Genomic DNA, 22412 nt, shown 5'->3' with positions numbered 1-22412 from the left:
CAAGATTCACTCCATGTGGAAGTCCTAACTCCTCCCCAAACATTTCTCCAAATTTCTTGTAGAGTATGGGTGGGGACTCTGGTTAACATGGTTATTTCTGGAGCCAATTTCTCTACTTCCATTTATGCACGGTGTATTTTCCACCTTGGGTACCAACATGAGAAACTCAGCTACTTCTCAGTTTATACAGAAATCCACTCAACTGTGTGGAGAGGAGTGTGTGTGTGGTGTTTATTAGGTTTAAATTATAACTTGAGAAGAAACTGGGAGAATTTTAGCATACTAATGGAAAGATAAATCTTCCAAATTGAACATCTCCTAGCCTATTTGATAACAACCTTTTGGACATCCTAAAACTGGGGATTTTCTTCTGGATATTTCATCTTCCAACTGATCAAACTTGCTGACCTGCTAAAGCAGATTTATAATCTGCTCTTCTTCTGGAATTCACCCTCTGCCACTTGTGATTTAAGAAAGAATACTATGAAAATCAGTATTTTCCCTAAGATGAGTTTTACTCCTCTGTTACAAACACTAGTAAACTTGTGCCTCTATTAAGATAGTTCTGCATACACAGAAGAATCCCCTTAGAAGATGTATGGTTTCTCTTAGCTATGCGTACAGTTTGAATAATTACCATCTACCAGTTCTAGTAGCACTGTCAATAGGTCAGAGTCCCCAGGAGGTTTAGCTGGGAAATTTCTTGCAAAATACATCCCAGCTGTTCAGCCAAGTCTGGAAACCACTTGTAAAATTTATAATAAGTAATAATTTCTCCAGCCTTGGCAACTGAGAATGGTTGATCGTTACTTTTAAAAACCATTTTAATAAATACCTTTATAAATACTAATCGAGACTTCATTATTTAGCTTCCCTTGTTCTAGTTAATGAGAAATAGCATTTGGAACAAGACTATGAAAGAATTAGAATACATATTTTCTTCATTCCAGATAAATAATTATTTTATCTGGAACTAGACCACAAATTTAACTCATTGCTTTCTTAGGATTAGAATATTTAAGGTTGGTGATTATGCTGGTTGTCGAATTGCTGGATTTGACCTGAAGTACAAAATGGGTGTATCTTTTTTATATCTCTAGCTGCTGCATGCAGTCCTGGTTCCAGCTATTAAAGATAATTTTAATGTTTTTTTTCTTTTTCACTATTAGAGAATATTTCATACATGGGTATGAATAATTAAATGCACATCTTCCGATACCAAACCTGAAGTACAATTAGAATACAATGAAGATTTTTGGATCCCTCCCTTCTCCCTTCTAAACATATCATTTCATCCCACCCTAAGGATAATAACCTTTCTGAATCTTATTCATCATTTCCTTCTTTTGCTAAGTTTTACCTCTGCAAAATTGTCACTACCAGCATGATCCTAATAATTTATTAAGTTTTGTCCGTTTTTGGTCCTTTAGAAATTGAATCATCATATATTCTTCTTCACTGGCATTTTCCCTGAACACTCTGTTTTTGGTACTCAGTTATGGTGATATTTGAAACCGCAGTTCACTTAGCCTTGCTGCTATACAGAACCCCATGCTATGGTCACAGCACACTGGATTTTCCTCTTTTCCTGCAACTGGACTTTTTGTAAACATTGCAGCCATGAACATTTTGTGTGGGTCCCTTGTTGAAAAAGTGCACAAGTCTCTTTACCTATAAAGAGATTTACTGTACTATAGTTTATGTGTATGTTTAGATGCACATACTAACATCAAAACTTTTTAAATGGTTGGACACATTTATGTTCCAAGGAATAGCACGTGAGTTTCCATCGCTCTTTATTTTCACTGGACTAGGGATTGTCTAAATTTTGTTTTTGTTTTTTAATCAGATGACGGCAAACTTCCATGTCCTTTTAAAAATACAATTTACATACAAAATCCACTTAAGTACACAATTCCATGAGCTTTGGAAAATTTTGGACAATATTTTGACAAAATTTTCTGAAGAAAAATTTTAACAAGTAGTTTTATATTTTCTCTGGCACAACTATACAGTTTTTATATTTTCTTGCTTTGGTAAATGACATCTTTAAAAAAATTTTTTTTCCTAAACTTTGTTGCTGATATTTAGAAATAATATTGGATTTCATATGTTCATGGTGTATCTAGAAACCTTGTTGAATGTTGTCATTAGTTTTAATAATTTTTCCAATTCTGTTGGGTTTCATCTGTAATAGAAAATATGATTTGTCAGTATCAATAGCTACTATTTCCAATCCTCATTTCCTGTCTCTCTTTTGTTTGTTTTTCTTACAGAGCTGGCTAGGGCATCTGAATACAATGTTGGCTAGAAATGAGACGGTGTGTCTTTGACTTTTTCTGTCTTTAGAGGAAAAGCTTCTAATATTATACCATAAGTATAATATTTGGAGCAGGATATTGGTAAATGAACTTTTTCAGATTAAGAAATGTTTATTGATAAATGGCTATCCCACAGCTCATTCCCTCTGACCTCATACAAATATCAGTTTCAGGTATTAAATGGAAGAGGGAGCATCCTGCCTCCCCCAACAGCACAGAATATAATAAGTCATATTTATTCACAAGTCTGAAGACATTCTTGCTGAAATATTTTTTCTAGTTCACGGAACTATACTCAATTAATTGATTTGTCAGGTGTCTTAATATATTTATCCAGATTGATCATTTGGGGTTATAATTATTTCTATGATCAATACATTCTACCAGAATGCTTTTCATGCTTTAGCATTTATCAGAATCCCCTGAAGGGCTTGTTGAAATGCAGATTCTTGAGCCTATCTTCCAAAATTTGGATTCAGTAGCTCTGAGGTGTGACCCGAGGATTTGCATATCTAACTGGTCCCCACACGATATGGCCTTTGTGGATCCATGGACCCTCTTATAGTAGTTCTGCCTTTAGCTCTCTGATAACATAAGAATTGGGAATTGTCATTTCTACTTCTTATTGCTGGTAAACCCCCCAGTCACTCTGTCCATAAAATCGATATCTATGTTATATTAGGCTATAAAGAATTAATTTATTCCAGACTATAACTACAAAGAAAAGCCTACTTAATGAGTTTTCTAAACAATTTGCTGATTATACATATTAGCTTAAGTTAAATTATATAAAATATCACTGTAGTATATGTTTATATATCTAATAAGATATTATGATATATAACATGTACCTATTAAACAAAAGTTAATATACAGTAGTTTATTAACAAATCTTGTATACATTTTGTTTCAAAATACAGGCTTCTGTCTCTAAAACAAATCTTGATGAATCACAAGCATTGCATTTTCCACCTAGCAGGTTAATTAGTAGCTCACGTAAGGTGAAAAGTTGTCAACTTTATGACAAAGCTAAGGTGACATTTTTGAAAGGGGATTCACGTTTCCAGTTCGCAAGCTCTATCCATATCGCTTGGAAGATAGGGTACTTGGGCTTCTGTAGAGCTCAGAGACATAATTTTCAGCTGGGAGTCACTGCCATACGTGTTATGCCACACATTCTTGCCAAATACGTTGTTGACAATCAATGAATAACATTTCAAATATATTCGTTGTCTATTGAACAACAAACACCTGTGTATGCCCTTATAAATTTAATCACCTCTGCCATCCTCTTAATCAACCTCTATCCCCTTCCTCCACTCAAATTACCCCGATACTGGAAAAGCGATTATTTAGAAGGGAGATGGGTTCACCTGTCACCTGTTAAGAGGACATTTATTTGTTCATTTGACACTCATTTAACGAGAGCACAAAATGGACATAATACGAGTTTAAGAACATATAGTTTATAGGACTAACTTGGTTGAACAGAGGGACGATAGTAAACAAATATTAGTTGAGAAAACAAGTTTGTGTGTGTGGCTTTGAAAGACAAGACCAGGAGCTTAACCTTGTTTGCTTAACACAACTATTAAAGAATTCTGAGGAAAAGAAGCTGCCAGCAAGATTTAGTGCCTGAGGACAAAGCAAAGGCATTCAGGAAAGTTTAGAATAGGGCGGGGGGCGGTGAATAACTAGGAAGCTGCAGATAAAGGTCTTTGCTCTGGAGTTGGAGATGGGCTTGGGAATGGGAAAAAAGGGATGGATGCGACAAATGCTTTAAGGGTAAAAATCAATGCCATCCAAATGTTAACCAAATATTGGGATTTTAAAAAGAGAAACTGACAAAAATATGAATTAGAATGTTTCAACCCAGGAGCTAGGAACATGGTTGTGATACGCACCCAAGACGTAAGAAAGAAGACCAGTTTGAGGGACATAAAGGTGGTTAGCTCAATTTTGAGCTTTTGGGGAAAGTAGGACATCTGAGTGGGAAGTTGCACTATGCTTGGGGAAATTTAAACAGGAGCTCAAGGGATACCTTAAAGGTACAGACGGGAATTGTATCAGATCGTTGGTAGTGGAAGCATCAGAGATGTGTCATGTTGAGTTCACAGACTCATGTTAGGAGCAGTCCCTTATTGAAGGATTTGCTTTAGTGCTGCAAGAATTCATGTAGATTCTCTTTTACCTATCTTTATGCTCCCCTAGGTACATTTTTGAGGAGATGGGCAAGAATAATATTGATTTGCCAATACTGTCCATCTGTTAGAAAAACATATAAAACAGAAATATTTGCTTTAGGCTAAGTTCCAAACAATGACTTTTTCTTAAACTTTGTTGACACATGCTACATCTCCACAGATAATTTGCTCCCAGTAGTTTCCCAGGTTTGCTATAGAAAGTACAGTTGATCAAAAGTTGGCTGCAGAAACTCTACAGCAATCCTTTCAGTGCGTTTTTCTTGCTTCTAGAAACTATCCTAAGACTGTAAAATACCTTAGGTGTGAACTGTCTGTCTGAATTCTGTTTCAGATGATATCTTCTTTCTTGAGGTATAATATTTTACATTTTTCTAATTGATTACTGAAACAATGTATCATTAATGCCACAAATTTAGAATTTCAAAGAGCATAAAAAAGAAAATTATTTCAGCAAAATAAAACCATTGTTAATGTATATATGTATGTGTACATGTACATCTGTATGTATATGTATAAGTACATATATAAAACAGGGGAACCATAGAAGCACAAGGACCCTAAAAGTCAACTGCAAGGGCCCTCATTGGCCATAATGGAACAATTTCAACGTCCCTAAGAAGAATACGTATACTGAATTGAAACAAGACAAATATATAACAACTCATGCATTCATCATGATACTCAATATAAAAACTAATTACAAAGAACTCTTAAAACTCAACAATAAGAAAACAATTAGAGGCTAATGACATCAACAGACACCTCACTAAAGAAGATATACAGATGGCAAATAAGCATATGAAAAGATGTCATCTGATGTCATATGTCATCATACATGTCATCAATATATGACATTATATATCAGGAAAATGCAAATTAAAACTGCCATGAGATACTACTACATGCCTATTAGAATGGCTATAATCCAGAACCCGGACAACACCAAATGCTGGTGAGGATGTGGAGCAACACGAACCCTTATTCATTGCTGGTGGGAATGCAAAATGGTACAGCCACTTTTGGAGACAGTTTACCAGTTTCTTACAAAACTAACCCTACGCTTACCGTCTGACCCAGCAGCTGCCCTCCTCGGTACTTACCCAAAGGAGTTGAAAACTTTTCTCCACACAAAAACCTTCACCTGGATATTTATAGCAGATTTATTCATAATTACCAAAACTTGGAAGCAACCAAGATGTCCTTCAGGAGGTGAATTGATAAATAAACTGTGGTCCATCCAGACAATGGAATATTATTCAGTGCTAAAAAGAAATGAGCTATCAAGCCATTTGAAGACCTGGAGGAAACTTAACTGCATATTGCTAAATGAAAGAATCCAATCTGAAAACGCTACGTTCCAACTCTATGACATTCTGTAAAAGGCAAAACTATGGAGACAGTAAAAAAATCTATGGTTGCCAGAGGTTGGGGGTAGGGAGAGATGAATAGGTGGAGCACAGAGGATTTTTAGGGCAGTCAAAATACTCTCTATGGTACTATAATGGTGGATCTATGTCGTTATACATTTGTCAAGACCCACGGAATTTACAACACCAAGAGTGAACCCTAATGTTAATTATGACCTTTGGGTGATTCTGATGTGTCGATGTAGGTTTATCCTTGGTAATAAATATACCACTCTGGTGAGTGATGTTGACAGCGGGGGAGGATGTGCATGTATGGGTGCAGGAGGTATAGGGGAAATCTCTGTACCTTGCTCTCAATTTTGCTGTGAACCTAAAACTGCTCTAAAAAAGTACTCATTGGTCATATTACTAGGACACAATCACATTTCTCTAAATACTGAAAAATAAAAGAATCATGCTTTTTTCTCACTTTCCTTGTCCATACTGAATTTCAGCGTAACTAAAAACATTGAGGCGTGAAAGTGGAATTCCAGATAATAAATGCAGAAGGAATATCATGCAATCACCATTTTATGAAACCCCAAATGAAGTCATAGATCAAGTTGATAATCACCAGTGGTTTGTAAAACATCAGTTGAAACACTTAGGAGGTGTTTCTAATAAAGTGTGGGATTAGTCACCACCGGAATACAATTATCAATCACTCTTACGATAACTAAAAATAAGGCAATCGGGCGCCGTATAATTTCTTATGGGATACAATATGAAGTACAGAGCATTCTCTATGAAGCATTCTTACCCACAATGGCTATATGAATCTAATCAAACCTGTGAATTAAAGACTAGTTTATAGGAAATATAGTGGGATGAAATACAAGACATGAGTAGGAATCATCCAGTGTGTTCTACAACTCTGGGTATTCTGTAGAAGTGATAACTAAAATGTGGTTCACAGACTACCAGTGACATCACACTGGCAGCTTGTTAGAAGTGTACATTTCTGGTTTCTATCCCTGACCGCCTCAGTCTGAAAGCTGGGGTAGGGGCTGCTCAGGGTCGGATGTTTTCACAAGCCCTCCAGGTGATTTTTATGCTAAACTTTGAGAAATGCTGCTAGACAGGAATATTTACCTAATTTTGTAAAGTATCAGTGACATAAAAAAATGGAAAGAAGATTTTATTACAGAAAAGACAGTGTCATTATTTTTATTTCTTTTCTCTTTAGATGTGTGGACCATATTATGTTTTTCATTAAAATTTCTTATGAAATTTTTAAAAAATATGTGTGCCTACACCCTATCCCAAAAGAACTAATTCAGAATCTCTACCCCTGGGGCTAAGGTGTGAGTATTTCTTGAAAGATCTCCAAATGTTTAGGGTGGATGGGGAGGGTAGAGAAAAAAATCTTTTAACCCAGTTTATCAGATAGGTAATTTGCGCTCAGGGGAGAAGTAATAAAAAAAACTTGGCTGAGAATCAGCTGTTTACTTGTGAAACAACTCACTATTATTCAACTATTTGGTGCTACTCAATGCTTTTAAAATAATATATATATTCAGCCGCAAACATAACCTATAAAGCCAGAAATATTGGTGACTGAAAGGATCCTTAGTTTCAGTGGCACAAATAAAATAACATGTAAATGGACTTTGTACATTATAAAGTGTTTTGCATAAAGAGGTTAGGTGTTATTTGAAGTTTCTATTTAAATGTGATGGTCAATTAGAAAATTTCTTTTCCATTTTATTCCTTGCCTTGAAAATATTTAAAAGTGTAAGAGTGTAGAATTTAGCTATGAAAAAAATATGTTCAATATAATAGGACCTTTCTGGGAAACTGAGCATTACGCCTTGTTTCATAGGCATCCTGTTGAAAGTCAGCCATGATTCCACATTCAGCAAATTGCTGTGGACAGAGAAACACCTTGGCTGACCTGAGGTCTCACTAGGGTGGTGAATATTATTTGATTTTTATCATTCAAATCCATCTTGGATAATTAGACCAAAAGTATTCTGTTTTCCATAATTCGCTTTTCTCTCTGCTCTTAAGGTAAACACACTTCACAGTTGCTTTACTTACGTAAATGTAGATTACAAAAGAGCAACAACAGTAACAACTAAATAATTTTAAGGGGTCTTCCAAGTGGAACGCTATTGCATACGTGTTAAAGGACGCTTGCTCTTCCCTGGAGAAATGTATGTTCAGATCTCCTCGCCAGCAAGGGCAGTCATGCTGTCTTTGCCTGTTTGGGCTGTTATGACAGAATACTGTAGACTGGGTGATTTACGAACAAGACATTTACTTTTTACACTTCTGGAGGCTGGAACATCAGGGTTCCAGCATGCTTGGGTTCTGGTGAGGACACTTTGCAGGTCCAGAGCGAGGACTGCTGACTTCTTATTCTATCCTCACATGGCTATTTCTGGGTTCTTTTTTTATAAGAACACTCATACCATTCATGAGGGTTCCACCCTCATGACTAATCACGTCCTAAAGGCCCCACCTTCTAACACTATCACATTGAGGGTTCAGATTTCAACATATAAATTTTGGGAGGAAGAAAAACATTCAGTCCAATGCAAGTAGAAATGGTAGGGAGTGTCATTAAATCATTGGTCATTAAATACAGGTGTCATACCTAATTAAGTGGATTTAGCTCAGTGTGTAGGTAACACGTCATATGGGCACCAGGATTCAAAGTATTTCCCAAGGAAGTCTTGTTGCTTCGTAGCTAGCAAGTTTCTGTTTGGGGTGATGAAAAAGTTTTGGAAATAGGCAGTGGTGATGGTTGCACATCATTGTGAATATAATTAATCCCATTGCATTGTACACTTAGAAATGATTAAAACAAAATGTGTAGTATATGCCTACACATACATGTATATACCTTATCATATCTATATCTCCGTATATGTATATAACTTTTGCTCCATTTAAGGACAGTTTGAGACAGCCAAGAGTATAGTACCCCGCACATTTTTTACCCCAAATAATACAGACCACAGTCCATCACAGAGACACAAAAGGAACAGAGACTTTCAGATACCCGAGTTGAGCATAAATTTGACTTCACAACTTCTGGCAGACAAAGCAAAATAAAAAAGAGAGAAACACATTTAGTTTCGAGATTTTTATATTTCTGGCTGGAGAAAGCTTTTCCCTTTTCCTTCTGCCTCTTTATGAAGAGCAGTTATGGGGTCGGTGATAAAAGAGGGGGCGGTGAAGGAAGGCTCAGTGTCCTTTTCTTCTGCAGCGCCTGACGGATTCACCCATGACATTAAGAATAATATACTGACATCTGAGACAACCTCCCTAAAGGCAGACCCTGCCCATTATGTGTAATGACTGCCTACACTCTTGAACCTGGGAAAGTACTACCTGGGTTGTGCTAAGTTTATTCTTAAAAGATCAATCCCAGATAGCTACAGCTGCCAACTGCAATTGCAGAGAGCAGCGCTCCTCAAATTGGGAATCGATTTTGGTTTTTAGCATCTACTCCTCAGTTGTACCACCAGAGATTCTGATTCTGTGGTCTGGGATGGAGCCCACGTGTTTCCATTTTTACTGAGAACCCAGAGTCATGCTGACGTACACTTGACCCACATTCTGAGATAGCCCAGCCCTCCTGACTCTAAGCACCATGAGGGCTGGGAGAGGATAGCCCCAGCTCACCCACCTAACACAATGCAGATTGCAGAGCTGCCCCTAACAAATGAGTTCAGGAGACGAAGGCACACCTGCCCCTGGAGGTTCTCAGTGGCACCTCTCTCTCTGGTTCATTTTCACTGTAGCTGAGTCAGATATTGAGATGCAGCTTGGAGTCATCAGACTGAAGCGCCAGGGAAAAGCAACGAACACGTTTCCCTCTGAGTCCCTACTTGTAGCTCTTTGTGCCCGTGTCTATCAAGTTTGGCATCCTTGAAACTGTTGTGATGGTAATGAAATGAGTCTGTGCTTTGTCCTTTGAAATCATTTGATACACCCACACGCCTATCTCTTTATTTTAACTAAAATATCTTTTACATTTATTATGTATGGTCTTGTTTGAAATGCCTCATATACAAAAGCACTTGGATAAACTCTTACTGCTTTAAAAATAGGGATTGTACTTTTGGCTAAAGATAAATTAAACAAAATGGGATATTGGCCCTTTTTTCGTAATCATCATGACTACAAAGCCCTTAATAAGTATTTTCCTGCGCAAGTTCAGAATAGCAGCTCACATTTACATGGAGCTTTATAACAAATGAAGTGCTTTTACATTCGTCCTCTCATTCCAGGTCATCGTTTGAAGGCGTTTTACTAACATTTTCCTTTTGTGATAGTGGCAGGATGGGAAAAGACCGCCATTTGGCATTCGAAGAATGCTGGATTGGATTCAGCTTGCCTGCCATAGTCATAGAACTGTTGATAATGTACCACACTCAGCCAGAATAAGACAAACAAGCTGTGGGAGACAGAATAACAGCCCCCACCCCCACCACCACCTACGTCCACATCCAAATCTCCAGAACCTGAGTGTGTGGGGTAAGAGGGATTACATCGTAAACTTATGTGCTAAGAGTGATTTTGCAGATGTATTAAGATAAGGCTCTTGAGATGAAGAGATCATCCTCAGGTACCCAGGTGGGTGCAATGTAATCAAAAAGATCCTTACAGGAGGGAGGCTGGAGGGTCAGAACCAGAGAATATCTGAAGTTGGAAGCAGAGTTCGAGAGGAGACAAGATGCTATACTACTGGCTTGAAAGATGGAACCATGAGGCAAGGAATGTGGGTGGCTTCTAGAAACTGGAAAAGGAAAGCAAACAGATTCTCTGTGAGAGGTGCCAGAAGGACCCATCCCTCCAGAGGCATTTTAGACTTCTGAATTCCAAAACTGTTAAGATAAGAAGTATATGTTATTAAGGCACTAGGTTTGTGGTAATTTGTTACTGTAAACAGCAATCGTAAGCTAAAATACTACATGATTTAATTTTTACTTGTTTATTATCTATCTACCCATGCTAGAGTATGAGTTTCAGGCAGTTAAAGATCTAGTTTTTCCCATTCATTCCTGTGTTTTCACAAGCACAATTAGTGTCTGGAACATTACAGGCAACCATAAAGATCTGTTGAAATTAACCCCATATGCCTGTTAATTTTTTTATCTCTAGTACACTTTCATTATTTTAAAATCTGTACTTTTTCCACGTTTGACTCCAACTTGTTCTGCTTCTGTTTTTTGGCCATTGGAAGATTAATGACATTTTGTTGAACCCAAGAGTAATGGCCAAAATTCAAGGGACCAAACATGACTCTAATGCTGTCTGTACATAGAAGAGTTGATGTTTTTGAATCTGGAGAATTTCTTTGTTGAAGTCCATAAAAGTTTGTGAGATAAAAGTTCTTAAGTGGAGAAACAGCACAATTAGAGTTGCTTAAAGTCTAGTCTCTCTTTTTTTTTTTTCCCCTCACTCATTTCTGGAAAATATCATCTTCTTCAGTAACCTTTCTGTTATTGAAACTAATCGTTCCATCGGGATTTTAGCTCTTTTATACATCACATTTACTTATTACTCGTGTGTGTTATTCATCTAAGATCTTCTTGTTGTTTTTCTTAACTAAAACAATCTTCTTAATTGTGCTCCAAGTTTGCCAGAGAAAACCAATGTTGGAAAGCTTGGGAATCTGTGAGCTGGTGGATGACACTGGATTTTGATAGAGTTGAAAAAGAATGTACTGTCCTTATTTCATTCAATTCTGATTATCTTGTGGAAAAATAAAAACAAGCAAATTAATTCTTGTCTGTCCACAGATAGCATCTAACTCTAAGTGCTAGGAAAAATCACCGTCACTGTCACCATGCTTGTTTTGTAGTTGAGGATAGAAGAGGATATGGAAACAGAGCAATGTATGTTGAATTAGTGCACTTTAAAAGGAGTTATGAAAATTATGTTTCATATTTGTAACATAGTGTTGTGTAAGTCATCTTGTTTCTTATACACACTTTACAGTGCCCTGAATACCATTTAGGTACAAAACATGTATCTTATGTGTGTTTTATAAATATACTTTGATGGCAAAACATATAACTTTCAGTTCTAATGTTTTAAATATTGTTTAAAATATTAATACTTAAAATATTGTTGAAAATATTTAACGAATTGAAGCTTACAAGTGTAAAAATATTTTTGTGTAAGTTCTCAAGATATACATAGAAATCCACTCAAATGTTTCATTTTTCCCCAGTATTTAGCACATTGCTTGGGTCATTGTTGGTACAAAATAAATGTTGATTGAATAAGCATTTCCATAATTTTCACAGCGTGAGTAAAAGCTGATGTATTTTTTGCCTTGCAAAATAAATATGCATCACCTTCATGCAAAATTATTCACAAACAGCATCTGCAGTCAGAGAGCATATAGCTTTCTTTATCATCTGCATAATGTTAATGTCAGAGTCTACGTAGACTAGTAATCAATTTTCTCTATGGACCCATTTCATTTATTTAAAGGACACCTCTTCATACTTGCCATGTGTAGCTGAAACAGAACTAAATGGCAGTGTTTCTGATATCAAGGAAGTCAGTTTATTCAGTGACCATTTTTGAGCCTACACTGTACACCAGGTGCAATGCTTTTCTATGTGTGTCGTCCAATGAGTTCCTAGCACTCCTATGGAATAGCTACTCTTCTCAATTTCGTGTTTGAAAAGATTAGGGCTTTGAAATCCGAAGTAACATGCCTGAGGCTTCACCATAGACTCTGAATCCAGTGCAAGCAATAACTCTGCTATTGACCTACAAGCCGATACCTTTCATAAAAAGTGGTAAGCTCTATAATAGAAATTCATTTAAAGCATTTACTGTGTTGAGATAATTGAGACAATCAGGAAATTTTTGAAAAGGGATCTGCATTGGTGGAGGGAAAGAGATGTAATGGCAGTTCCTTGGAGCAGGGAGGTGATGAGGTTGGTCTACAGGTGGCACTGTGCTCCATTGGCAAGTGGTGCAGCTTGGAGTGAGGCCATATCTACAGGAGGAAGGCACATTTTGGCACTGCATGCAAGGCAATTTACAGGCTCATGACAGCCCTGTGAAGAGCCTCCTAGATATAGGAGACTACATATAAAAAGGCAAAGAGACATAGAGTGCAAGGCATATCCTGGGGGGCGTTCACAAGTAATGTGGTAGATTTGTTGACTAACAGACATATGTAGGGCATGGCCAGAGATGTGGAGCTGGGACCACAAGGAATGGCCCTGGAATTCCCACTAATGGGAATTTGACTTTAAAACACACTTGCTGTGTTGTGTGTGTCTATGTGTGATTCCTAAAGAAGGAGCTATAAATTGTGAACAGAATGCAAACAGATATTTAAAATTAAGTATGAAAATGCTCTATAACCACACTCCTAGAAAGAAATACTATTAACTCTTTGATTTCTTTCCAGAGTTTATATCTTAGACACTCATTTTATTATGCTAATAAAGGTGGGATCATATGACATGATATTCAGCAACTCGCTGCTTTCTCTTGAACGATCTTAAATGTGTTTCCATGTCCCCACATATAATTACTCCTTATCATTTTATACAAAATAAAAGTCTCCCATTATATGGATTCAGCCAACAGAATTCGTGCAACAAATCTGCTATCCGTGGACATTGAGACAGGTGTTATCCCTTGTTTTCAAAATTACAGTCAATAAAAATTGTAGATCCCTGAGTAGTTATTTTTGTACATTCAAATAAGATGTTTTCATAGAAAGCAGTCATAGAAATAGAACTTCTGTGTTAAAGGGCTTCAAGTTTTCATTTTCACGGATTTTGTCAATTTTTATACATTGGGGAGTGCCATGATTAGATTGTTGGTGTGGAAATGGATTGGAAGCAGCAAGGATGAGGGAGTGAATTTAAGCTCTTATCTCAGGCACAGGGATGTGGACACAGAGGAGTGACAAGGTGTATGACCTATTTGAGAAATAAAACCAAAAGGATTTGACAGCCAACTGAAGGGAAACCATCAAGAAATGTGGAGAAATGTTCAAGTATGAGGTTTTGCCTTGAAAAAAAATCTAAAGTTGGTTCAAAGGACATTTGGTTCCAGACTGGCCATTCCCAAATTTTCATCACTGTAAAACTTATTTAGCAATTATCTTCATATTTTGATCTATATTGTGTAATAAACTTTATTATTTTATATTTTGTTTCTAAAATATAATCGATTTTATTTTTGTGAATCAATATAATTTCAACTAAAGTATTTTAAAATTCCTGCATAGCCTCACTCGAAATAATTGTGTGGCAATATAATACACTTTATGGAAATAATGCAAGGAATCCCATTAATAATTTAATGGGCGCCAATTTTGGAAATTTGTGCTGTAGAAATCATGTGTCCTTCATACTTGTCTTAGATTTATCCTACTGATAGTGGAAATGGAATTTGACCCTGTGCAATATTGATGTGACAGTTAGACATACTAGAAGGAGGGTCAGTTATTAGTCCTGTCATTTTAAAGAAAAATAAAAACTAAAAGTAAGACATTAAATTTCAATCAGCTTTGCCTCTCAGACCTACAGAATTTGAACATATAGCTTTTCTCTTCTTCCAACCCATCCTTTATAAGTATATGCACTTTTGTTGAATGATCTGTTGAAATGATTCCAATAAGAAAATTTAAGTTTTCCTTGTAATGAATGCACTCAGTGAAGGATTTCCTATAAACCCCAAAGAATGTAGATTTGCATTTATTGAACTGGTGTTTGTTTTTATACCTCTTCTCTAATTCTCATCACACAGATTTCTTTTCGGGCTCATTTACATGTTCTAAAGTAAATTCTATCTGTTCTTATTAAAGAACTTTTATTTAAGCATTTCTTTTTTGCTTTTACTCCATTCAATTAAATATGTAAGTGCACACACAAGAGGGAGATGTTCTGATTTAATAAAGGCTAGTGATTTGCCCTATATTGCAAATTTTCATGCTACTCTGTACACATATATATATATATATATATATATATATATGTATCATGTATTTATATATAAATGTATACTCTCACAGAGTGACCTAATTATACATATAGGTATATGTATACAAATATGTGTCTGTATATTTATACATATGCATTATACAAATATGTATATTTATACATATATAACCTACATATACATATATGTGTAGGTATAGTTAATAATAATTAATTTAGAGTCTCCACTGCATTTCTCAAAGAATTAATTAATTCTACCAATTACAGGTGAATACACACACTAAAAATATAAAAGCATCCTTCTATATTCACTTTGTAATTATCTCCTGGTTAATGGTCACCCAGAAAATACCTACTGTGCTTATGTAATGAATTGTCTCCTAAAAGAAAAGGGATTGTGACTTTAAAGTCATTAGAAATGAACAAAATGGCAAACACACCTGACCCCAGTGGGTTTCTTGGCACTGATTTGCAGTGCATAGAAAGCCACATGACCTGCAATTCAAAAGAACAAGAAACCTTTAGATTATGATTACCTATCAAAAACACCTGATCCTTTCTATTCTAGTAGCAATCTTAAGACCAAATACAGTGCCCACTTTTACTTGATACCCATTTCATTCAACATGCAGGGGGGGAATGTGACTTCTGTGGGTTTTGGGGGGTTTTTTTGGTGAGGAAGTTTGGCCTTGAGCTAACATCTGTGCCAGTCTTCCTCCATTTTGTATGTGCGACCCTGCCACAGCATGGCTTGATGAACAGTGTGTAGGTCCACGCCTAGGATCCAAAATTGTGAACTCCAGGCCACCAAAGTGGAGCGTGCGAACTTAAACCACTGTGACAGCTGGCCAGTCTGTGACTTCTGTTTTCTAGGCATCTTTTCTATGAACTGCATTTTAAAGTAACCACACAACGACTGAGCTTAGCTCTTGTGTGTGTGTATATATATTTGTCCCTTCCAGTGCATTTAATGAAACTGCACATCAATCTAGTCACGAATATGTCTGAATTCAAATGGTTTCTTTTGTATCTCTCTTCATCATTCAGTTGTTGGGAGGGAGAGGTTGCCGATTTACAAGCTTCATTTTAGAGACAGTAAATCTCAAAAACCAAATGTTTTATCAGCTGAAATGCTTACAGGGTTTGGAGCTGAGCATGCTTGTCAATGAAACGAGCCATTTATTTGACATCTCTGGTTTTATCTAGTCAAGGGGCCGGTTCGATTAATTCATCTAGAACATGTATGGAAATTTACATCCTTCCCTGGGAACAGACTTCTAAAGAGGTTTCTATTAGCACTCATCTTTGGTAGGGTGTGTGGCTGCTTCCAAATTGATTAGCAGCTATCATTTTGTTGTTCATAGGATTCCATGCTCATAAACCCACACACACATCATATGTTTGGATTATTTCAAACACCGTATTTTGACAATCAGAATAGGAAAGAAATGTGCTCGTGTAGAGAAAATAAAGTTGCTTGCATTCATTCTGTACCTGCAGTGGAAACTCTGCTCTCTTAATCACTTAGATTAAAAAAGAAAATTCCTAGATGTTGCAATAAATGAAGATTCCATGGCAGAAACTATGGAAACACCAGCTTCAAAAGAACCACGTTCATTTTCTAAACTTCAGAGATGCATGGAGAGCTGTTTCCCTCGGGACTTTTGGAAGGAATTCAGAATCACAAAGATCAAACCTTTCAATAGGATGCTCTTAGAAGAACTAAGATTTGCCAGGGTACATAAGATTAATTAGCCTGCCATTTGAGAGGTTACAACAGTCACGTTTTGCTAGGGAGGGAGGGGTTCTGCGTTAATAAAGGCCAGTGATTTACCGTATGTTGCAAATCCTCACACCAGTCATTCTGAGAGACTTGAGAGAGGGAGAGAGGCGGATGGAGGAGGAATGTGTTAAAGACAGAACAGTTTTGCCAGAAAATTACTGAAGGCTTTAGGAATTAATCACCTCTTTCCTTAATGGGGGAAGAGAGGCTTCTCTTGCAGTTATTATACGACACCCAAACTGCCATTATCAGCCCCTTTCAGACATAAAACCGCATGAAAGGGGCTTTTCTCCCAAGCAAAGCATGACTTATTTTATGAGAAACTGTGTAAAAGGTTTAGTGATGAATACTGGAGCTACAGAACATTCGCTGGCATGAAACGCTAATTAGTAATCACTAATTAAATAAGGGAGGGGTTGGTAACATCCGAATATTTCCACTAATCATAGCTACTCACCTCAATCCATATGAATTTTAGAGAGGGCTGGATCTGTGGGATGTGCCGTAAATGTATAACCTGGCAGTTGTCATCTTGCATGTATTTGTAGGTTCAGGAGATTGTGAGTCTCGATTATTGTAATTTCAGAGCAAAAAACCCCTTCCTGCTGCTTTCGTTCTTGTCAGGCCATTCATTTCTGATCCCCTCTTGGCTCACATAGAGCATTTTCCACGGGTCCCCAGGAAAGCTCAGGGAAGGAAGGCTCACCCCCTCAGTTGGCATATGCCTTCATCTTTTACTGATTATGTTTTAGATTTTAGAAGCTGGCACTCAAGAGCTTCTTGGCATGCTATCAGCTTTCTTTAGGGATGTGTATGAAGGAATTGGATCTGATTCATGCTATTTCAGGGCCTGAATCAGTCTATCTTCATATACACGCTTCGGTAGGTGGCCATAGGACCTTAATAAGCCTTAATTTAAATGAGTGAATGGCATACCCCTGAGACTAAAGAAATGGTACAGAAAGAGAAATGATCATAATTGGGTATTTTGGGTAGGGGCAAATAAGAATGTGAAATGGTAAAAACTTTTTATGACTCTTTATTTTTCAGAAGGCTTTATCCAAGCAGATTTGGACATAAAGTCGGATTAAAGTTTGTGCAATAATTTAAGCTTGGAGAATGCTTTAGAAAATATTTATAGTTCTGAATGTGACTAGGAGAGTGTATGTCTCTCCAGCAAAATGACTTCAATTGTCAGAGGAAAGCAGTGTTTCCAGGTCGAGATCTTTCTAAAAGTGAGAGGAACAGGGAATGCGAAAGATATCTAAAACGATCACTTTGCTACAATACATGCCCAACGTAGCTTTTAAGGCAGAATTAAAATGTGATGCCTTGAGTGAAATCTAGTCCCTCAATTTACAGAATCCTCCTTTTTAAAATTCAGTGTACCAGCTTATGCTATTTTGAGGACATTGGGGAGATTTGAATATGCATTGGCTTTTGGGTAAGATCAAAGAATTATGTTTTTGTATGTAACTGCAGTTATTTTCTATATAGGAAAATATACTAAATACAGCATACTAAACTAAGAGTGAGATCTTATTATATCTGTAATTTGAAACTTAAGCATTAAAATTAGTTAAATTAAAATATTGATAATAAATTCAATGGGAAAAACCTGCGTTTGTATACATGTACACATTCTTATACACAGATGCCAACACACAAATCCTCACCCCCATACACACACATACACTTTTTTTTTTTTTTTCAAGATTTTATTTTTCCTTTTTCTCCCAAAGCTCCCTGGTACATGGTTGTGTATTTTTTAGTTGTGGGTCCTTCTAATTGTAGCATGTGGGACACCACCTCAGCACGGCTTGATGAGCGGTGCCATGCCAGCTCCCAGGAGTGGAACTGGCGAAACCCTGGGCCGCCGAAGTGGGGTGTGCGAACTTAACCACTCGGCCATGGGGCTGGCCCCACACATATACTTTTTTTTCCCTGAAAAACTTCTTTTAGGAGTCTTCTGTATTTTTCCAAGGAAAATGAACATATGCAAAGGAATGATAACTTGAATCTAGTAAAATTTAGAGTCCCTGGTCTTGTCATGTGGTTTAAATATTTTAGATTGACTTTGCCTTGTATGTTAGCCCCATACATACTCACAGATGAGACATTTTATCATAGTGTCAACAAAAACAATAAGTATTTTAACTATTATTTACGTCCTATTTACATCCTTTCTGCCATGAAATTGTTCTTCAATGTTGCTTCTCATTTATAGGAAGAAAAGAATGAACGTCAACCATGAGGTATCTTTTCAAACAGTGACGATGTTTATGTACTTTTTCTGGTTGACAATCTAAAATATCCTGTGTTCTCTTGTAGGGTTTTTGAGTACCGGTGACCAGGCAGCTAAGGGAAACTATGGGCTTCTGGATCAAATCCAAGCGCTACGGTGGATCGAGGAGAACGTTGGCGCCTTTGGTGGGGATCCCAAGAGGGTGACCATCTTCGGCTCAGGCGCGGGAGCCTCTTGTGTCAGTCTCTTGACCTTGTCCCACTATTCAGAAGGTAATAAAGTCAGCCTCATGGTGGGCCAGGGACCACCAGGACTGAGGAATGAACACACACAGTTCACATCCAAGGTGCATGGTTCATACCCAAAGCGCATGGTGAGGTTGCCAGAATTCTCTTGAAACCGCCACAGAAAATCTTGCAAATGACATATATTCACATTCTCGTAACTCAGCTTTCTTTCCATTTTTTTTTAAATTGAAGTATAATTGACCCGTAACATATTCATTTCATTATGTACAACATAATGATTCAATACTTGTATATGTTGAGAAATGATCACCACAGTAAGTTAACATCCGTCACCACACATAGTTACGAAGCTTTTGGTCTCGTGATAAGAACTTTTAAGATCTACTCTCTTAGCCACTTTCACATATACAGTACAATATTATTAACTATTTTAACACTTATGACAATTAGATGTTGGTTACAACAATTGGAGCAAAATAACTTCTTTAGAAAGGCCAACACTTGCTCGCCTTTCTGACTTTATTTAGTTAACTTTAAAATTTATTAATTTCTAATTTCAACTTGGTAAATGTAATCTGAAGGAGTATCCACAGTATTTGGATAATGGATGCAGATTTGTAGATTTCATAATGAACAAGGTGTGTGGCCATGTGATTTTAAAAGTCACTTCTCTGATTCATGTTCATTGTTCAAATCTTTTGGAAATGTTAAGAACATGTTGTATTCATGTAGAAGTAGACAATAGTGTTTCCATTTCTCTCTCTCTTTTACTGAGAAATATAATTTACAGCAAGAGACCCAACTGGAAGCCAGATGTACAAGGAGCTGAGAGGCTTGCTTGGTGGGGCCAGTATGCAGAGCTTGGTTGTGACCACCAGGTCCCCTTCCTTATTCCTATCCCTGTAGAGGTTCCATACTCCCTCCTCCCCCCACCACGGCCTTGCTAATATCCTGGGAGAACTGCTTATAGCAAAGCAGAAGGAGGGGGAAAAGCAAAAATACATGAATATAATGAAAACTCAAACTGGGCGTACACTTGGAAGTAATATTCAACATATTGCAGTAGAGCCTGAGGTTTTTACCCAGGGGTAACTCACGGTGATCGCCTCTTGTCCATTGGTGATGGAAGTTCCAAGAAATATCAGATGGGAGATTTAAAAGAGAAGTCAATAGGGATTGGATGCAGTCGGTTCTGGAAACACCGTAATAACATCTCGGCTCTCCCCACAAAGAAAGAAACAGGAAAACCAGCCCTGGAATACCTTGGCAAGTGCAAATGAATGTTCATAATAAGAATCCAAATCGTCAAGGTTGTGTTATATTTCCTTCTGTGTCATTGGTTGGTTTAAGAATTACACCATACCCATTTGAACCATTTACATCAAAAGCACTTGAAACTCTAAGGAATTATTTTTTCTTTAAAGAGTCTTAGAAAAGGGAACAAAAGGTAAAATAAAAGATTTAAAAAATAAAATTGTGTAGAATTCTAATAAAATAAAATCAAAGAACTGCAGCACTGAGGGGAACCTTGAAACCCACCTACCCCAAAACTGTCATAAAGGAATTGAGGCTTAGAGAGGTTGCATGACCTGCCTGAGGTCACACAGCAAGTGATAGAGCCAGGGAAGAAACCAGGCTTCCTAGACCTGGATTCAAACCTATTCCCATTATTCTTTACCTATTAAAGATTGGGGAAGAATAGATGTAGTCTTGGTCTTCTAGGTGGAATAAACTGACTTATGAATTTATGAATATCTGTGAAGAGAAACTATTAGGAAATCCCTGATTGCCACTCATATTTGATATTTTACTTACCAACTGCCTTTTCACTTTCAACTTGTATTGTTGAGCTTCACATTTCCTCTGAAGGTATTTAGCAGGCCCGAGGAAGTAAAAATGTTCAGCTGGAGTAGAAATTTTAGGTAGTCATAGGCACCGATTTGACAAGTACATTTTCACCCTAGTAATGAGATTCGCAACTCATGTTTCAATAGGATGCTCCATGCAGGAAACAGACAAGCAACCATCAGCCAAATCACGGTGACAAGGCTGTAGATTATTTCATAATGGCTAAGGAGAGGTGGAATTAAAGGCTTATAATTATATTACCCTTTATTTAGAAAAAAAAGGAAAAAGTGAATAATCAGTTGAATCATTGATAATATTGATTACTATAGCATTTTAGAAAAGACTTTTTCATTTCTTAATCAATACACACTTCTAGATTTAGAAAGCAGTCTCGACCAACTTCAGTAATAACCAAACACATATGAGCCAAAATTAATTGGAAGAAGGCTATTAATTACTTAAATCAGCAGATTGGAAATGATTACACTCTGTGACAATGCCTTGCATGGGTCATTTCTGCAAAGCAACTTTTCAAAAACAACCCGGTAATAGAATCAAGAATTACAAAAATACCTAGGCAGTTGGCCTTAGGAATTCCATTTCTAGCAATATAGTATAACCAAATCAATACACACATAGGAAAAGTTGTTTTCATGAAGATATTCACCACCGTCTTCTCATAGCAAAGAGTAAAATGAAAAGCTAAAAGATTAAAAACAGAGGAAAGTTATAAAGAACATGTGCATTTATTCAAAGGAACAATAATTGTTTTAAGAATTGTGCTTAAGGTATACAATAGCCTGGAAAATGCAATGTAAAAGCTATGCATATGTTGGACACAGTTATACAAAACAGACCAATCTGGTGAGGGAGAATAGCCAAGAAAGAATTATACTAAAATGCTAGGGTAACTTGCATTTTCTAGCATGAATTATAGGTAGTTTTTTTTCTTTATCGAAGTTTTAGAGTTTCATCCTGGGTTATATCACTTCCCTAACATACAAATATATATACACTGCTAACTCAATCATGGCCAATAGTTGTGAGAGGGGGAAAAAAAAGTAACCTCTAGCAACATTTTCCTAATTCTGGTTGTTTTAATTTATAAGTGTCTTCAATAGATCAAATATTGACAGTGTTTCTTTAAGGTGTTCTAAAACATTAATCTTTAGAGCCAAACACACAAGTCAATACTTGCACATTTCGAACAGAACTATAAACACTGGGAAACTGGCCCCCAAATGACTTTGATGATGTGTTGGGCAAAGCCAGATCAATTTAAAGTCTCAGTCTTGTGTGTCATCTTTGGGCAATCCTCCAATCTTTAGAACCACGTCTTCCTGATTGCAATCATGTTTTCCTCATACTTGACTGCTTGCATGACCTTAAAAATCGACAGGGCGTGAACTTCTGGACTCCCA

At 36.9% G+C, this 22412-nt stretch overlaps 1 protein-coding gene across 10 annotated transcripts in view; it reads left to right on the top strand.

The window, feature by feature from the left end:
- Positions 1–22412, top strand: part of NLGN4X (neuroligin 4 X-linked) — a 295552-nt gene that overhangs the window by 260114 nt on the left and 13026 nt on the right. For all 10 annotated transcript variants that reach the window (XM_014728751.3, XM_023633866.2, XM_070258121.1 and 7 more), the window contains one exon: positions 18982–19167. In XM_014728751.3, the coding sequence (XP_014584237.1) occupies positions 18982–19167 (186 nt within the window). The remainder of the gene's footprint in view (positions 1–18981; positions 19168–22412) is intronic.

This window comes from Equus caballus, chromosome X, assembly GCF_041296265.1.
Source record: "Equus caballus isolate H_3958 breed thoroughbred chromosome X, TB-T2T, whole genome shotgun sequence".
Taxonomy (NCBI): domain Eukaryota; kingdom Metazoa; phylum Chordata; class Mammalia; order Perissodactyla; family Equidae; genus Equus; species Equus caballus.
Note: the sequence above shows the minus strand (reverse complement) of the source record. Positions and strands in the feature narration are given on the sequence as shown.